This window comes from Battus philenor, unplaced genomic scaffold (assembly GCF_028537555.1).
Source record: "Battus philenor isolate CCGP_79_NKW_IND1 unplaced genomic scaffold, ilBatPhil1.0.hap1 SCAF_24, whole genome shotgun sequence".
In the NCBI taxonomy this organism is placed as follows: domain Eukaryota; kingdom Metazoa; phylum Arthropoda; class Insecta; order Lepidoptera; family Papilionidae; genus Battus; species Battus philenor.
In genome coordinates this window covers 9,791,465-9,812,194 of record NW_027181687.1, presented here as the reverse complement: position 1 = coordinate 9,812,194, position 20,730 = coordinate 9,791,465, and the positions used below count along the sequence as shown (strand labels likewise).

General features: G+C 32.6%; 1 protein-coding gene across 8 annotated transcripts in view; it reads right to left on the bottom strand.

Moving 5' to 3' along the window:
• Positions 1 to 3,528: 3,528 nt before the first annotated feature.
• The window catches only part of LOC137924595 (uncharacterized), a 71,941-nt gene continuing 54,739 nt past the window's right edge, over positions 3,529 to 20,730 (bottom strand). For 6 of the 8 annotated variants that reach the window (XM_068768006.1, XM_068768002.1, XM_068768003.1 and 3 more), the window contains exons 2-3: positions 4,229 to 4,354; positions 3,529 to 3,846 (exon numbers count right to left, since the gene is read on the bottom strand). In XM_068768006.1, the coding sequence (XP_068624107.1) occupies positions 3,614 to 3,846; positions 4,229 to 4,354 (359 nt within the window). In that variant the 3' untranslated portion in view covers positions 3,529 to 3,613. Of the gene's footprint in view, positions 3,847 to 4,228; positions 4,355 to 8,946; positions 9,261 to 12,751; positions 13,120 to 20,730 lie in introns of those variants that run through there. The other 2 variants (XM_068768000.1, XM_068768001.1) reach the window with 2 other exon arrangements.

Below are 20,730 nucleotides of genomic sequence, written 5' to 3'. Positions count from 1 at the left end.
TGTGACGTGGCAACTAGTTATCTATATATCGGGATCAGATTAAAAATGTCGTTGTCGGTCGAAATACTGACATTTGCGTCAACTGACTTTATCTGTTTCAATATTAAGGATTTCCACTGATTACTGACTCATCACGATATCTCTGAAACCATATTGTTTAAAGACTTGAAATATTTATAGAATTATTCCTTTCGTAAAGTATAGGTCAGTTAAGAAAGAATTTTACGAAATTGCTCTCATAAAGGGGGTTGAGGGAGCGTTCATTAAATTCAAGAAGCGGGGGACAGTTTGATATAACCGCATTAAAAATATAGTTCTCTCAGCATTAAATTATAGAAAAATAAATCCATTTTCTAATTCTATCATTATGTAAATATCTATCATTACGTCACAGGAAGCGATAAAAGACTTATTATTTGTTATGATTACAGTAATAACTTTTTCGGTATTATCATTTACGATAATCAAAACAATAAGTTAATTGATATAATTTTGTTTAATGGAAAACTTACAATATCTTTATTTTGCCCGATAACTGTTTCCAGAATGATACACCCTGAGGTCGTTGGTAATCAAGATGGCGTCGGGTGGACATGCGTGGACACGCGTGTATCTGATGTTTACTGTGACGTGACAATGCAATTCTACTGTTGAATTTAAATACATAATCTTGCGACACAGAATGTCCGCTGCTAGGCTTTCCTCATAGATTTCTAATAAGACCGACTGGAAAGGTTCTAGATAGGTTTTCCAATGACTGTCCTAAGCTGGCCATCTTTTCTGCGTGCTGGCCTCTGAATTAACCCTTGAATGTCTACATATTTCAATGTTTTGTTATTAAATTATAAAGATGTGATTTGCGAATGATTGATAGCTTTTAACAAAAGCATTTTCTACGAATTTCTAGATATATTAGTACAGTATCAATGATATCCATTAGTATAGAATTAAGTGCATCCTAGGACGCCCACAGGTGGACAAACGACCTTGTTGAAGTTATCGGATATGCTGCACGCTAGCCGCTTCCAGCCGTTCCTGTTGGAAAACTACAGAAGTTTATGTCAAGTTAATCTTACGGTTGAAATGATGATAACATAATTAATAATACTTAGTTTTGTTTTGTTAATTAAAAAACTTTGTGTAATTTTCGAGTGATTGGATGCTCCTTATGAATAAAAGAAATTATTTTAGATTGAGCTTTAGAAAAGACTAGATGCGTTAGTTATATTCGATTGGTGCTGGACGCTGTTAGTTGTTTTGGCTTTTACAGCTTCGAACTTAGGGCTTGCGGATCCGAATATAGTATCAATACATCATGAATTTGTTATTATAATTGCTAATGTATTTTTAATGGAATCAGGCGTGACCTCGCGGAAGTCTATCCTAAGAAAGAGACCAATATTTAGCCACTTCCGCACTTGCAGTGGTAGTCGTGCAACAAAGTGCACCGCCCGCCAGCCCGCTGATAAATGCGTATGCGGCAAACAATGCGAATTACACAAGTGCCACCATTAAACCACACAAAGTCTGTGTTCGGCACTAATAGGTGTAACATAACTTCTGAAGATATCCGTGGAGAGGTGAAACACGTGTTGAGTGGCTAAATATTGGTCCTTTTCTTACTTAATGATTTTTAATTAAAATTAATGTTATGTTTTGCGAATAATTAGAAGCTCAATAAAAAAATTTACAGAGGAAAGGCTAAACACATAGCACAGTATTATATTTTTATTAATATAGTATCAATATTACTTTATAATATAGTTATTTTATTTTTAATCTGAGACGTTTCGTAACGCCCTCTATTTTTTATAGTCGAACGGCAGTCAACTAGCGCTCCTCCATAGTCTTTACCAGTACCTGCTGCCTGCTCCATCCGCCGTACCTTCACCTGTTATCTAGATACACCCCTCACAACATATGCTGGCTTACATTTCGTTTCATCATGGGCGGTGTGGCGTTTTGCAACACCGCTTGTTATTTTATAGTTGGCAACATTGACAACTAACACCAAAAGCAAATTTACGTTAGTTTATATTTCGACATAACAATGAATAATCTAACAATATACGTTTAAATTTACATTTGCTTTATTAATGCCGGCATCCTTTTCACTGCATATTTACTGGGTACAAGTTCCTCAAAAATTTTATTGGCGACAGGTCTTTACCATCCATGCAAAAATCCTAGCTTCTACTTGTTTCCTAGCTTACTCTAGAGGCTTTGGAACAGAATTCGTCATTAAAGCCGCTAATTGATTTTAGAGTTGAAAGCTGGTTCTTCTCATCTTCATTTCAGCTCACAAAAACCCAAGGCATAGGCCTTCCCCAAAAATCGCCCCGATGAACACTTCAACACTATTCTCAGGCAAAACTATTCTAGCAATTATCAGTGCTTTCTGTTTACACTTGCATACGTGACTACCCGACCTTAGATATGTCGTCGATCCATCTAGTGGGGAACCTATCCAGGCTACCTCTACTGACTCGTTGTCGTCACTGAGAACCTTTCAACCCCAACTGCTGCTTCAGATGAGCAATTCTTCGAGCTGGCTGATCATGGTTTTTCTGGGGATCTCCTCATTTGTAACCGCCACTTGGTTACCATTATATTTATTCAGTGCAGAAGAAAAAAAAATTGTCATATCACATTTATTTATTATCTGCCTATAACAATAAACTAAAGAACATTATATTTAGTAATGACTGAAGTCTAATTTAAGGTACGAGTAGTTCCATATTAGAAAAGTTGACTACTCCATAGCATTCTATAGTCTGTAAATATAGAGTATAACAAAACAAAAACAATTGCTAAATTCAAATGTTAAAAAAATTATCAATATAGTATGTTGTTTCGACAAATATAATTATTAATCTTTCTGTCTTTTGCATTATAAATATTATTTCGCTTTGATGTTGGAAATAGCTCTTGTTTAAAGGTGATTTTGTTTGAATTGGACTGTTTTTCAAGTTGGAATAAAATAAAACAACAAAATTCTTAAAACTAAGCGTGTATTATATAAATATAATCAAAAATATATTTTTACAAGTAGGTAACATTGTATGTACAAACACTTAACGTTACAATCATTTATGTACATATCCGTCAATCGTCAATAAATGCATTAGATGTATTATATTACATTGTTTTGTTTAAATAATTATCAGTCTTGCGTCCTTTGAGACTGAAAATTACTCTTTACAAAATCCGCCCGGTACGCCATTTTTTAATTTTTTAAAACTGTCACAGAATAATATTTTTTTAAACTCAACGAACATAGCAGTTACTCCTTAATACAATGAAGTCATTATATATTTAAAAGTTTTAACTCGTTTTAATAATGGTAACATTAATATATATTCATCTTTTAATGTTGCCACATTGAAACACACAATAGAGTTGTCAAGCAAACATAGTAGACTTCATTTAAATATGTTAGCGAATTAAAATTATTTAAATGATTTTTTTTTATAAAGATATCACAATTAATTCGCATTATTTCATTAAAACATTTAGTTGGTTGTGTAGATTATAAAATAGGCAAGTGACATTTGTAAAAAAAAATATAATCTGTGGCTCGACTTTGACGTTTACTGTCATTCCGTTAAACGGATCACGAGCTGGCTGTCACTACCGTCCTTTCGTTTGTCACTGTGATGACAGTGGGAGGATTAATGGTCTGGTCACCGGGGTTTCTGTTCTCTGGCACGTCGGCGGTTGAACTCGCACTGGCATTTTGCGCCATAGCCGTCGCTATGGGCTGTGCGATAGGTTGAATCTGCGTCGGCGTGAATGACGGATAATGTATACCGACAACCTCCTCGTAGCTGGGTGGCGCCATTGCCTCTGCAAAATAAAATTTACTAATTAGAATAAAAAATCAAATCCTAACGTACGTCCCCACTGCTGGACATATGCTTCGCGCTGAGATTTCTAACAAGGGTGTTTGGAAGCGGCTTGCATTCAACGTCTTCCGAGGATTTTAACAAGATCTATTTTTCCTTTCCATCTTGTGGTTTACACTTTATATATATATACTTTAGAATTATAGGATATCCCAGCAGCTATCTGTTCTGCGCACTTAGAAGTCTTCAACTTACTAATTTGCTGGGTTTTGACGTTTATTTTTCTTTAAGAGTCTTGTCTCCACATTCCAGATTATATCTACTTAAGAAATAGAATATAATCGTCTCCATAGCAAGTTTGAATATAGATTTCGTGTACTCACCATATTTAGGAGGCGGCGTCAGATTGGCAGGGCTGACGTAAATGGTGGGGTCAGCCTGAGGTAGGGAATTCCGAGACCGTGACCCAATATATGGCCGCCTTTGCTGATTGTTACGTGCTTTTTGTCCTGAAAAGAAAAACAATTTTTGTTAACATTCCACTGTTTTCATTGTTTCAATGGAATCAGGAGGGAATCTTTTAAAAAAATTTAATAGGTTAGCAATTTAAAACATATGTGTACGTAAATACAAGTCTTTTTGTCACTTCTTTATTTGGGCACGCTAGAAATGGAATTCTGTAATCTTTTACACCCCTCTTCTCGTCACTGTGTGTTAAGGAAAAGAAAGAACTAAATTATTTTTTAATTGTTAAAAAGCAGAATGCCTTCAGGAAAAAATATGATATTAACTAAATTTGTCTAATAAAAAATACAATATTTTTTTGTTAAGGCGGCTAATTTTTTTATTTTTGTTCCGTTGTTTCAATGTTTTAGAAGTTCCCTTTGCACGGCGTTGTACAAAAGAAGGCCTATATTTCTGGCCGAAAATATGTAACGAATATAAATACTTTTCTTTACACTACATCTAACATTTATTATTGTTATATGCATTAATATATACTTTTAAAATATTAAACAGTCCTTTAAAGTTTGCGACCAGTTATCAAGAGATGTCACGCGCTCTCATCGTGAAAAAATTTTTCGTCGCTAATTCTTTGAATTGTTTCAGAGATTTCAGATTATGATTGCATATGCATATCATCATCATATAAGCCAACAGACGCTCAATGTTAGGCATAGATCCTCTAAAACCATCATCACAATGAGTGGTTCCAGCGCAGCCTGTATCCAGCTTGCCGACCTATGTCGTCAGTCCACATATTTAGGGGCCTATGCTATACTCTCCAAAAGTGTCATTAATTATTTAATGGAATCAGGTGTTACCTTGCAGAAGTCCATCCTAAGTAAGAAAAGGACCAATATTTAGCCACTTCCTCACATGCAGTAGTAGTCGTGCCACAACAACAGCACACAACTGCCACCGCCTGCCACTGTGATTCGCATTGTTTGCCGCATACGCATTTATCAGCGGGCTGGCGGGTGGTGCACTTTATTGCACGACTACTACTGCATGTGCGGAAGTGGCTAAATATTGGCTCTTTTCTTACTGTCATTAATTACACGCCAGCGAATTTAGATCAGATTTAATTGAAGTTATGTAATTTGTTATAATTAACAAAGTGATTTGTTACATGCAAATCTGGGTGCCACGAGTCTCTTAGTGACTTCGATAAACGAAAATGATTACTTTGTAGACAATATCTAAATAATTAGAAGTGTTTACATAAACACTTCATTGTTGAACATACGAAGTAATATCAAACCTAAGTTTATCTTTTACATGTATTTTTATTCAGGATGATTGTTTATAAGTGTAAAAACTTTAAACATATGAATAAATAGCTCATTTGCTGTCAATTAATGTATGCTAACAAAAAAAATAAATAACATAATGATAATATAGTAATAACAAGCATATTCAAAGTTAATATTGTTTACTATCTGTCCCCGGAGAGTTCGTATTGTCAGATGTTACAAGCCTGTTGAATTGTAATAGTGTTAATATATACGTTAGAGTGATCACTATATAGTGTAATTTAAATTATATATAAAAACTTTATTTTTTTTCGAATTAGCTATACATTCACCTCTTTATCACTTTTACACAAATATAAAATCAGCTATGTTAGCGTATATTAATAATAATCAATAATGTATGTCAAACGAAAAATGCCAGAGAACCCGAATTCGATAATATTTTTATGAAAGTACATATAATGCACTATATAAGAGATCTTTTAGTGGAATCTGTTATACGTGAGCAAAAGACTCAAATAAAAGTTTCGTGAAGTAAAAGCTAAGTGAAAATTTGGTGTTCTAGAAGGTTCTAGGGTGTTGACCACGAGCCGGAAGACGCGGCGTGAGCTCCCCCCCCCCTCCCCCAGGTAAGCCGACGACATAGTTATGGTCATAGAAAGTAGCTGCAGAAAGGATCAGTTACTGCATAACCACCAGCTGCCAGACGACGGGTCCTCTGCGTACCAAAATCCAATAATCGCCAACCCGCCTGCCAAGTAAAGCGATTATGGTATATCCTCCCATAAATACCTTTAGGGAAGGCCTATGGCTTGCTGTGGACATCTATCGGCTACCACGATAATGATGAAAAATCCATAAATTAATATAATAAACTAATTAATAAATAAGACGCAGTAAATAATTTACATTGATTATAAGTATTTTTTATAATTCGTTAAGAAATGTTTCATCGTAATGCGATATTATAGAGAGATTGGTTGATAAATTATGTTTCATGCTGTCATTTTAAATGACTAATTATTAGATAATATAAAGATTTTTAATTCGATAGGCGTTTAGGTTTTTACGTTTCGCAAGCATATTGGGAATTTAATTGGAAAAATAAAAACCAGGACAACTTTCATTCAGTAACGTGGCTTTTGATTACTTCGGCCGTTTTGTATGTTTTGATGTTATTGTTTATTATACAGAATGCTTCATCTTCGTATCATCTAATAGAAGCCCACTTCAAGGCATAGGTTTTCTCCAAAGATTACCACGATACTCGGTTCATCTAACAACCTCCTGTGATCTATGTTGCCGGTACACTTATTAGCTTACCCACGCTGCGTTTCTCAACTCGTGGTGAGAATGATTTAACATACACTTAAATCTTACTTTACGCAAAATAAATTTTATATTAAATATAATGTTACTAAAGCAACCTAACTTGTTTCGTAACTTTACATAAAAACTGAATTTTCGTTATGTACTTTTTCGTTTATTTTATTAAGGATAATTGATTCCTGTTGTAAGAGTTTTAAAGTGATGAATGTATAGCTCATTTAAAATAATAAAGTGAGATATGTTACGTTGTTTTTTTCTATTGTAATATTTCAGGCCAATAACTTCTGGCAGTACAGTGTATGCAGTAAACAATATCTGTATTTTGAAAATGGGTTTTCTTACTTTATTATCATTACGTTTTGTATTATTTCTGAAACCCCTTATTTTTTTCATAAGGCATTACTATGCATTAATTGATAGCAAATGAACTAGATATTCACTATTTCAAAGGCTTCGGCGGCTTGGCATGTCAAATTCAGTGAAGATTATAGCTAGTTTATAGTACCTAGAAATATTGCGATCTCGTTACTTATTAATATATACAAATTAAAAAAGCATTTATCTGTGGATCCTTAGTGAATTGGATTGGTGTACTAAGCTACATGAAATTGAAAACTACAAAAGAAATCGCATGTTAATTTAAAAAATCGAAATGTTTACTTTCCGTTTGATGAAAGAATAATAGAAGGCTTAACATAAAAAAGAATGTAGTGAATCACCTTAATATATAGACGGTTTAAAAATACAATTTTTAGTTTTAAATTTACATATTACGTGTTATATGATAATTCACGTTACAAAAACCTAAATTTAAATGATCAATAAAATGATAACTGATGGACCAATTTAAGTTTGTAAAACAATTAAGGTTACGCTTAATGGGGTTATAATCCACTTAGTGTTATAGATATGATAAAAATCTAACAACAATAACAACATATATAATGATTACATATATACTATATTTAATGTTTCCACGTATTAACGGAATTCTTAAAGTTCAAGTTACAATTTTATACAAAGAAATTGGTTAAAGGTTTAAAAGGTTTTTTGCATAATTTTTTTATAATTTAGCTTTGCCCACTGCAAGGCATAGATCTCCCTTAAAGATACCAGTGGTATATACCTAATCCCCACGTTTTGCATGCGGGTCGTCGATCGGAAACTTATTTGCAGTGGCAATTTTTTTATAATTAATACACTATGTGTAAATTGTATAGGATTGTATTGCAGTAATAGAATCCGCGACTTCCGATCGCTCACTCATTATCGCTAGGCTATCTACTTTTCTGTACACCATACTTTTGTAATAAATATTAAAAACATAAGTTTAAATTTCATAGTAAAATTTCAAAAAATTTGCATTATTTTAATTCATATAGCAAAGACATTCCAGATATTTTACATACAAATATTCTAATCGAATATTAAATTTAATTTATAATTAAACTACTAAGGAATAATTATTAATGTATTATTAACCAATACGTTAAAAATATGCTCCAAGATTGGTTTTAGGTGTTAAAGTTTTAAAAAGGTGAATGTATTTGTATACGTACATTATATATGTACATTTGCTGCCAATTAATGTAAAAATATTCCCTAATGATAAATAGTTTCATAAGTAATAAAAAAACATAATGTAATGTAAGAAGAAAAAGCGTTTTTGAAATTGGAATTACTATACTTTAAAATTAATTATTATTTACTATCTGCACCTGTAGATTTAATACTGTTAAATTTATTGTCTTATCGCATTTCAATAGAAATAAATAAATTTTCAAGTGTTCACTTTATACAGGGTGATCGTAAGAAGATGTGAAAGCTATGTAAAAAGTTTTTTTCTGACATTCGCACTTTCAAACCTTTTACATCTGTAACCAGTCATCTTATACACTGAGCAGAAGCACCCGAGGAAACCCTCGAGTTTAGAAAACGAAATGCAACGAGATTAGTAACTTAAACTTAAGGCAAGAGGCTTGCGGTCAAAAACATATAAAAAAAATATTTCTCACCCAACAATAACATTCGTAACGTGGTCATAATAAATACAACCAACAGCAAAGCCACACTCGAGTATAAAACGTAAATAACCGTATCTTGTAAAGTGTCACCAATTACGTGATCTATTAAATCCTCTTCGCTGTCACTTAACGTAAATTCCTCATCTAATTCAGATCTCATTTTGTACATTATTAATATTTACTAATTATAATTGATATCTTTATAGCTTATTATATATATCGTTACGAACAAACAATCATATCTATTACTAGATATATTAACACTATAATAAAACAAGCGTCATATTAACGAACGGACGCGAACAACTCAACTTTAATCACAGTAATGAAACATATAATCGATTTCGCAGCGACTTATATTGTGAAGATAAATGAAATCAGTGCAGATAAAAAATTATTGTAGTACGTACCCTCAATTACGCGAGTAATCTTTTAGCATTTTCTGATAAACACCTTATTACATTGCAGTTTGTAAAATAAATAGAGATATATTCTAATAACCCGTTCTATTTAATGCAAAAAAACCGCATTTTCCTATTTTAATACAATCAATTAAAAGTTTTGTAAAAATTTGTGTATTTACTTACACGCTTATTCATGGGGGTTTCCCGTTAGCCATATATAAGGTTCATTGAAGACACTTCGCACTAGACATATGTTATATTGCAACTTTAAAATAAAACGCATATCGATATGAGTCACGTGATCCGATTGTTCAACTGCGTAGTTTTGAAATGTAATAAAAAGCTTAAGGTTTTAGGCCGTATGCTACATAGATAAAACTAGATGGCAAAAGTCAATAATTTATCAAACCTGCATTTTGTGTACTTAAAATAGCAAAAAATTGGAACAAACTTTTCGAAAGAGTGTGTCTAAGTAACATAAATTATTTACCCCTTCTGCTATCTTCCATCGGACAACAAGACGAACGGATTCACGACATCTATACACGTTGAAATCCCTTCAACCTGCACTAAACGTTTTAATACTATTTCTATACTTGGAGCACCCAAGGTTTGGAAAAAATACCGGCTTCGTTATTTCCAGCTAACTTGGGAGTCTTCCAGTCAAGAGTGAATAGGTATTTTCTGGACAAGCATTAGGCGTCGTAGAGATCGTCATCACTTAACATCAGACAAGACAAAGGTCAAATGCTTTGTCTATAGTCGAAAAAAAATTTTTTTAACTCGCATGTATACATATGAAATGACAAGGTCAGTTTCCTGTTGCATGTATTTACTTAATCTTAATATGAAATAAAAAATATAAGTTTCAAACATAGAATTCATATTTCCGTTACAAGTCCGTAAAAGAATATTTGATGCAATTTTGTTTCAATAACCATTATACACACCACAGTGATGTATAGTTCGCAATAAAACAAATGTAGGAACAAATATAAATTTTATAAAATTCATTTAGGGATAGTCGATACGTAATAATTGTTATGGTCACCATTTATACTGAATATATTTTATGTAACTTTTAACAAATATATATATTTTGACTCTTCACAATATTTTTTATCCGTAAACAGGGGCCTTCAGCATAATCCTTTCAGCATATATGTATTTTAAGTTATTAACAGAAAAAATAGTAAACAATACTAAACAGTGTTTTATTGTAATATTTAGAATACTAAACTATGTATAATATGAATTGAAAATGTTTTTTTAAGTTTAATTTTGTTATTTGATAAGTGACCGTCAACCTAACTTAATCAATTTTATTATTTTAAATATCTAAAAATTCTGAAGTACCCGGGCTAAAGTTACAATTTTGTAATAATCTTTGTGTAAATTAAATCACTTGAAGTACGTACGTCAAATCCATTGTTCGTAAATTTGAGAAAAAGCACGGCGCTAGATTGAAACAAGTTATATTATTTCTCTGTTCAAAGAATTAATATATATTTTTGCATTATATATAATTTAAATAAAAAACCGTTACGGATCCTACCGTGCGTTCGACACATAATAATTTAGTTAATGGTTAAAGTTAAAATCTATAGTGATAAAACAATAATATTGTGTTAAATAAAAGTAGAAAAAGACAAGTAGTAATTTGTCCCTTTCTTTTTAGACCTTCCTCAACTGTAGATTTATTGGAGACTTTATCTCTTTCCGCTTTCCGTTGTTTTTGACAGCAATAGTCCAGTTGCTGCCCGATATTTTCATTGCATTACTAATAATATTATTAGCCTAGTTAAATTAAGTAAAATTGTTGAGTACGATGATCATATATCGCACACGTGTAGATATATTACATATATTAAAAAAAATCATCGAATGTGTTTGTTACGCACAAAACTTGACACCGGTACAAATTTGAATATTTTTTCAAACTCGTATTTCTGTAAATCACACGAAATGATCTTACGAAGAAAAGTATAAACAAAGAAAACAAAGTAAATATAAACACGTGTCGCTATCTGTCAAACATTTGATGTTAATCAAATTTCAGAAAAGGCTTGTTAAAGTGTAATCATAAACTAGTATTTACTAGAACCCGAACTTTAAAATATATATGACGTCACAGACATTCGAACGGTAGCAAGCTAACCTAACCTTCTCTTGGACAAGCTGTTTAAAACGCACTGTGCAATGCAGGTCAACGTACCAAGAGATTCTTAGTAACACAGATAATTGAAAATGATTATAGACCATTTCTAAATACAAATAAGTGTTTGTATAACTACATATTCGTAATTCAAATATAATGCACATTCAAAATTATTATCTTATCTGAAGAGAGGGAAACAAAGAGAGATATTTATATATAGATATAAATGTACATTGGCAAGTTGAAATGACAATTGGCAGGCTTTACAGCGCACAGAACAGGTGGCTACTGGAGCTTCAAGGTTCTTTAAGACCACGGACCCGTCCACAAGGTAGACGGGTCCGTGGTCATCTTGTCAAAGTTATCGGAAGACGCTGGAAGCAGACCGCCTTCTACCTATCCTACTGGATATTTCAGAGGAAGGCCTATATCCTGATAATGATGGTAATAAAATTATATATATCTTAATAGACAGAAAAAGAGATCGCAGATTATTTATTCGAAACACGAGTTTGTCTCTGTCAATAGGCAGGCAACTGTCACTACCAACACAAACACACTACTATATTTTCATCTAAACATATTGTTATGAATATTTTTGTGTGATTATTAAAGAAAATTGCTGAACTGAAAACGTTCAAGAGAAGAAGTATCAACTCATGTTTATACTTAATTAGCAATGATATTTTAGATCTTTGCAATACAATTTAAATATTTTAGTTCTCCTTAAACGTTTGCGAGTTCCGTGTAGCAATTGATAATCGAATCTAAGATCGTAAATCATAATCCTTGACTATTAGTTAACCGCTGATTAGTGATTTGGTATGAATTTAGTTATTTCATCATCGTCACAATTTCATGATTTATTTGTATGATGTCTATTACTAGACATTGGCCTCCCCCATAAATTTTCAATAGGACCGGTTGAAGGTTCAAGGCATCTGCCCACGTCGCGGGTTGACGTCTTCCGCTGCGCTAGGCAGTGCGTGGTCTCGATTAGTACCTGTATATAGACTTAAGTGAAATGTAATACAGATAAATAAAACTATAAAATTTAAAAACCTATTAAATAGAGGGCTCAATTATTAATATAATAAAATGTTTTCTTATATTAAAAACCACAATCTGATATTAATTTTACAGACGCAGAGTGTACGTTATCATAATCGATTATTCGATTTAAAAAAAAGGTATCGATAAATGTCATGTGACAAAATAGTGATAGGTAATGTACTTAGTGATATCATCCGAAGACAAAAGAAGATCAGCAACCATAGCAGAAGCATCGCAACCAGAATGACGGTGTACCAGAAGGCCATTTCGGAGAATCCAAAAAAGGTTTTCTCTTCTTTAACTTCGACATCATTTTGCTCTGAACTGTCTTCATCGAGAAAATCGAAATTTGGAAAACCGAACGGAGGTGCCATTTTTTAAAGAATATTTGGACAATTAGCACTTTGATTTGTTTGTTCGACAAACGAAACAGGTGCTTTCAAAGTTTATCCACTTCCACTCACATAAAATTGCAAAAGCAAATTAATGGAATGTAATCCCGGAACCGTATCACTTTTTCACTGTACACTTCATCTTTCACGTTTCACGTATGAAATGAATATCGGTTTGGTAACCAATTGATAAAGACTGCACGATGTTCTTGCGACATATCTGAAATTATCGATCGCGATATTAAAACGGTATCGGTGACACAAATGCGTGAGCCGAAAGCGACTTAATACAAACTTTAATAACTGTATATTTAGGACAATGCGACAAAGGCAATTGAACTAATATAGATTAATACTTTCAAAGACAAAATAGGATACAATTAAACAATTTCTACATAAACAAGTAGTTGATCCAGACATTAGTTGAATAGATTTGATTCACACAACGCATGACCTCCAGAAAGTACTTCATATACTCGTATAGCAATGCAACTTAATCCGTTTATAACTAAACTTGGATTGTAAACTATCAATGCACATCTTTTGCTAATAGAGACGTCTTAAAAAGACCGTGAAATTCAAGTAGGAAGAAATTTGACATAGGTGTTGTTGCTCCCACAACGGAAGGGAATATAGAAAAGACTTTTGCTAGTAATTAAAATAATTTCTAGCCATATTTTTAACGCGTCAGATTAAGAATTAATTGTCGCAGCAAAATTAATTCCAGTAGAAGACGGGGACAATGAAATGATGGTAGGTGACCCAGACGTTAACGGTCTGGATCGTAAAGAAGCTGGCAATACTAGAAGAGGTTATGCGTTGGTGAATTTTTCTCGAGGATTTCCATTAGACACTATCTATGATCATAGATGAAGTCTATAAGAAATCACAAGGTTCCTCTAAAGTTCTAAAATTAGCAAAGTTTTTAAAGACAAGAAATCCTAAAGCGAGACAAGGTTTTTACTAGTTATTAGTGTTATATAAATGTCATGGAGGTCAAGGAATCTGATGCGTTAAAATATTACCTCCTGAATTAAAAAAGAGTGTCGTATAGATCCCTCTAACATACTAAGAATAACCTTTGTCACGATGCTAGTAGATAGGAATATTATTTGAGAGATACGTTACGAGAGTTGAGAATAAGGTTGCTTGACCAATTAAAATAGTTGCTTTTGCTATATGTAATTTGTGAGCTGCGACGTTTACAATTACTAAACTCTAACATATAAGACATACTAATTCAAATATGAAAACGATGTATAAAATTCTTTTAGGATTATATATGAAAGACTTCTGTGTACAACGGCAAAGCTATACGGAGGCCGTATCACTTTCGCTATGATTCATACGATGAATCAATAGATAAATTATAGCAAGACGCTTCTAGTCTAATACAATCATGTAGAAAAAGGTTTAGTCGCATTGTAAGTATACTAAGAACGCTATGGCAAAGGTTCAGCTGTTAACGTACCGGCTAATGATGAATATATTGACAATGTTGGTTCGGAGATCGGTAAAACAACATGCGTTGGACATTGGTGTATTATGTTCTCCCTACTATACTTGGGACAGGTACTTTACATTGCCGAGTAAATATTTTTTTACATATTTTAATTTTATTCATGCTTCCCAATTTCTTATACACTTTCATTCTGTCCTTCACAATCTCCTTCTACCCTTCTCTTTCGTATCTTCTTTAAGACTCCGCCTTTCTTCTCTCGTTCTTATTTCTAGATCACAGATTATTACACTATCACAATTTGACAAGCACATAACTTTCATTTAAATATTTTAATTTTTAATTCTTATGACATTTTCTTTCTGGTAAAACCTTTTTTTTAAGTAATCTTATTAACCTTATTTATATACCTGTTTTTGCTTGCAGACATAACTGACCGTAGATCTTATTCGACCCTTTTATTTTATCTTTGAGTCTTATTTTTGTATATCGTACACTGTGGTACAGTTGTTGTACCTTTCTACAGAGCTCTAGGAAAACGGGGATGTCTCCGTAAGTATCGTCTCCATGAGGCAACATTTACATCCTCTAGTCTCCTCCCTATTGCAACCTAGAGATCATGGCGGAGCCCTCCAAATATATGACATCCGTCGATAAGGCGCACCACGGCAGGGTCCACTTTTGGGTCACAGATGCACAAGGGTCTCGAGCTTAAACCTATTCAGGTACTCAGGGAATCCCCCGTGCCTCGTGAACATCGTATCAAAGTATATAGGCGAATATTATATCAATTAGGCAGAAGAAATCAAATCTTTTAATTTTCATAGGAGAGATGAAAAAATCTTACATTCAATGATAGACTATGACGAAGTCCATGATTATGTAATATCGTATTTCGTGAGGGATCAATTATTTCAGACGTGTTTGTCATGTTTTTATTGATAATTTTCATTTTCATTTAGCCGTGATTAGGCACTGATATTAACCGTATTATTCAAAACATACGTAAAGTATAATAGATTAAGTATTTAATATTATTGTTTTGATATTAGCAGCATTTGCGTCATGAATTGATCGCAAACGTGAAGTAGATAGAGGAGAAACAACAAATGCATTCGGGTACATTAATCCAATTATCTTGAATAATCTAAAAATTAATTTGAAATCAGCGGAATATAATGAATATGTCTTTCGAAACTATGTTACCATGGATATACGGATGCATATGACCTGCAGTTTAAGTGTTTCCATATTATGGAAAGCACTTTTATATCCAAACCGACTATAATAGAAATCTATTTCTATATGTATTGTTATAGGTAAATGTAAAAGTTTTAATAGTGTGAATATACAGCTCATTTGCTGTCAATAATTTATAGTACACCCTTTTTAAAAATCAATGGTTTTAGAAATATTAAGTGACGTAATGATAATAAAGTAGAAAACGGTTTTTTTTTTTAATTCGGATTACTACATATTAAAATTAATTACCCTACTTTCCAAAAGAATAAATAAATTGATGTAATATGTTTCACTGTTTTATGAGTATATAGGTATAAAAGCTTTAAAATTTTTGCTGTCTAATGGAGCTGCACATTTACAAATCACCCTGTATAATTTTAAAAACAAATATTTCATTTCGAAGAACTTCGCTGTTATAACTTAGGTGGTTATTTTATTTTTCTAATTAAAATTTGTTTATAATTAGTCAACAGATCAAGAAACAATCTACGAACTATTTATTTTAAGCTGTTTTTAATTAATTGCGGTGATATAATTATATTTATAACAGTATAGTACAACATTCAAGTGAGCGTACTTGAAGATATCTATTTTTAAATTAAAAATCCGTGACATGCTACATCACCAAGATTATTTTACTACAACTGACAACTAGCGCCATCTTGTAGCGAATGTGGTTACTATAGAAAAAATTGCTTACCAATTTCTAATTTATATATTACTAGTTGATCCCGCAAACGTCGTTTTACAAAAAATTAAAGTTTTTAATTAACAAATAAAAAATTAGGGTTGATCGTAGAGAGATGAAAATTTAGGGTTGCGTGTATGCCGTATCATAAAAAAATAAAAACGAAAAATTTTACTAAAAAAAAAAAATTGGGGTGGACCACCTATTTCACTTAGGGGTATGTAAAATATATAGCCGATTCTCAAACCTACTGAATACGTATATAAAATTTGGTAAAAATCAGTCAAGCCGTTTTGGAGGAGTACGGTAACAAACATTGTGACATGGAAATTTTATATATTAGATATATATTCGTCTATCTAACCAGAATAAACTTTAATATAATAAATCTTGTTATAAATATTGAAATTTATTATAAGTTTGTTTTATTGTTGTTTTCAAATATTTTCTTATTTAGTTCCCGGTATTTTATTGTGCACACTATTATTGGATTTAATTAACTACTCCGTATAGAGTAAACATACCGTCATCGTTTTAACTGTAGAATGTCCACTGCTAGATATAGGCCTCTCCCATATATTTTCATTAAGACCGGTTGGAAGCAGACAGTTCCCAAAGTTTTCCTATGACGAAAAACTCAAAATACTGGCTACTGCAACTTGTACAGGGTAAAATTCAAGGATAACAGTAGGCAGAAGACCAATACCCTGGCTAGAAAATTCACGCCGGTCAGGTTTGTCAGCACCAGTTCGATTATGGAGCCGCGAAATCAAAAATTAACGTTGTCCTGATGGTTGCCGACCTTCGGAAGAAGATGGCACTTTAAGAAGGAGAAAAAGTAGTAGAAAATGATTTCAAATCCTTCGTTATAACAATAACGAACTTTCTTGCGGTAAACAGGTTTTAAAAAAGGTTTCATCACAGATACTATCTCGCACTAGTTTAGAGTTAACTTTTTTAATTTACCATGTGGTCGGTGATCAGTATTTGCAACGAGTACTGTTTCCTAGACCAGGGGTGAGCAACACTTTAAACTGATAGGACAATTTGAAATTGTTCAGCGGGTCTATAAAGTAACACCTATAAAAAATCTTAACATTGTAATAAAAAAATTAAAATAGAAAAGTTCGGTTGTCATCCACGAATTCAATATAAAAAATCGCTGTGCGAGTATCTCGTTATAAACAGATTGTTTTGGTTTTTTTATAATAATGTATTGCTGGGAGAAATTCGATAAAATAAATTTAGTTTTCGAAATGCTAACGGGACCGCATAAACACGTTCAAAGGGCCGCAGGCAACCCGCGGGCCACGTTTTGGGCATCCGTGCAGTAGAACAGTGTTCGGCAAATTGCAGCTTCAGAGCCGCATGTAGCTCATTGGCTTCAAAAGTGAGTCTGGCAAAAACATCCATTGAAATCGCAATAATATTTTCATTTAAAAATATTTAGAAAAAAAAATTAAAAATTTACGATCAGCTGAAAAAGCTGCGAACAATCGTTTTCAATCATGAACATTATCAAAAGTAAACTGAGAAATTTTGTTTGTGAATCTTGGAGTCATACTACAAATTAAAAAAAAAAAAAAAAAACAAAATATAAATCCGACTCAAAATTTGGAAGGAGATACAAGCATCTTATTCACATTAATAAGTGTTTATTATCAACTTAGACGCAAAGTGAACAGAGAGAGGCCGTTCTCGCGCCGGCTCGAGCTGCCTACCAAACAAATTTTTTTGAGCCATTACGACGCCGGCGTAACATATAAACTTGTTTGCACTGCGCTTGAACGTTCTAACTTCATTAGTGAACTTTTGGTTTTTTGTTATCTTTTATAAAAAAAGTTATTGCGCCAGCAATTTTAAGTAAAAGAAAGAGTCCACCATGTGCCAATAAATGTGAAACCCGGCACTGATAGAGAGAATTCACCTTGCAGTGCCGGTCACGCGCCGCGTGATATTTTTATTTTAACTACATTATTTATACAAATGGTACTAAACAATAGGTTTCTGACAGACTCTTCTTTAAGACACTGACAGTGTAGCTGGTATAGAAGTTAAGTTTTATTAAGTGCACTACTTATTTAGTGTAATAAAAATTTACTAAACAATCAGATTTGGCTCCTAATTTTTTTTAAATTTGGAATGTTCATATTTGGCTTTTTGGCTAATAACTTTGACGGCTACTTCTCTAGACGCTTGTATATGTTACGACAGCCAAGTATACAATATCCTACTTACTACATATTAATAAATAAGTCAATTACGTTTCATTTTCATATTCAGTACGAAAATTAAAAAATAAGTAAAAAATAGCACAAGAATAGTAGAGTTCCTATTGCAGAGTTAAATAATATAAAATATTTAAAATTGTAATTACCGTATGACGTAATTTTAATGCACATTATAACGAAAGACATAACAAGCACTGTTGACAGTATAGATATATACGCGAGCGATGTAACTGTCAATTCACCATAAGCGGTATGAGTTACATCCCTTTCAGGCGCCATCTTTTATTTTCCTCGCATTCAAAATGGCCGACACTAATGAGGTTATAATGTCTTTATATAACTAATTGTTCGCTTAAAACTTCACACTATAAAATTCACACACTCACAATTTCGGCCAGTTTTAACTTTTATGTAGACCTTAAAATTATTTTTACTTTTTAAAAAACAATTCAAGATTTTTTATCTGTAATATAAACGTAACTGCACTGTTAAAAAAACAGGAGGAGTTTGAGATATTTTTATACGATTTTATATAATTCGAAATACGACCAAATGTAATAAAAGATGTTTTGTCATCTCTTAGTGTACCCTATGACAATTTAAGAATGGCATAAGATATAAGATTTTCGATGTGAAATAAAAAATAGTCTCAATTTTAAAGTTTTATTCAAAATTCAATTTTATTCTTACATCCATTAAGATTCATTTTAAAATTTCTCGTCAGCGATGCCTGTGAAAAACGTTATCTGCTATTTTAAAGCTAGATAATCTGTCAGTTCGTGATTTAAAATGATGTATTGCTTGAAGGAAATTTTGAAAGGCAGAGCTTAATGTCAATATATCGATGCATCAAATTATTTATTTACTCATTGAATTTATGAAAAAAAAATTCTATATTTCTTCTGTTAAAACAGGTTACTTTCGGTTTTTTATTTTATTTCTGTGAAGTCAGGCAAGCTTATACTTTAGGATGAAATATTTCAGTTTCATTACTTTGCGTAAGGTTTTACTGTGCACTTGCGAATAATGTTTCTTAATTCTTTTTTTTAAGCCTATGGACGCGTACTGCAAGGCATAAGCCTCTCTCCAAGATTGCCACGATGACCGGACCTTGCGAACTTTACTATGTTTCTTAATTATCACGTGTTTTATTTAAAAACTTGTAAAAAATCCATTAGTGTGAAACCTTTTTAATCACCTACCATGGTAGGTAGGCCACCTATTATGGAAAAATTGTTAAAAAAACCCGTCTGTGTATTTAAGTGGGCTATTCTGAACCAGCGCTCGTTTGGAATCCTAGTAGCTTTAAGTTAAAGGATACTGTTATAGTGGAGGCCATTTTGATTTAAGTTTATATAGAATCAGGCTCTTCTGGTATCATGACATATAAGTAACCGTTATGAATGTAGTTATGGGAGTAATAAAGTTAATCAATTGCTTTATCATTCTCTATATATCTATATATTATCTCATACATCTTTTATTGTTGTCTTGGTTTCAACTGGTAAACGCTCACTGCAAGGTATAGACTTCCCCCCAAAACATATCTATATAGGGGGATATATCATAATCAAAAATAACGCTATAGTTCTAACTGGATAAATAAAAGTTATAATACAATACCTATAAAAATAACGTAAAAGGTCAATAGTTATATATGTGATAGTGTAGTTAATGTGTTATGAAAGACAGGCATCTGTAGTCCAGCGGTAGAGGACTGACACTAACGATCGTAGTTCGAAGGTTCGATTCTCGAAGTAGTTTTATACATAATCTACAGTTTAAGCCATAACTATATATTGCCAAAGCTCACAAACAGGTTTCCAGGGGATGGCCAGCATCCTCTGCGTACCATAATAAAACACGGCCATTGCCAACCCACCAGCCAAGCGTGGTGATTATGGTATATCTCTATAAATATTTTTGGGGTATGCATATGCCTTGCAGTGGGCTTTTATAGGCTGAAACAATGTCGACAACAAGCCATACATCCATCCTTTTAAATCTTATATACCAATAACAAATCACTCTGTATAATTGTATTTATATTATTATTTGTATGGAGAAATTATTCCATCGTTGGTTTATGTTATATTTTATTTTCAGAAAATAGTTTTGTAACTATCGCTTGTAGATCTAAGTAAACAG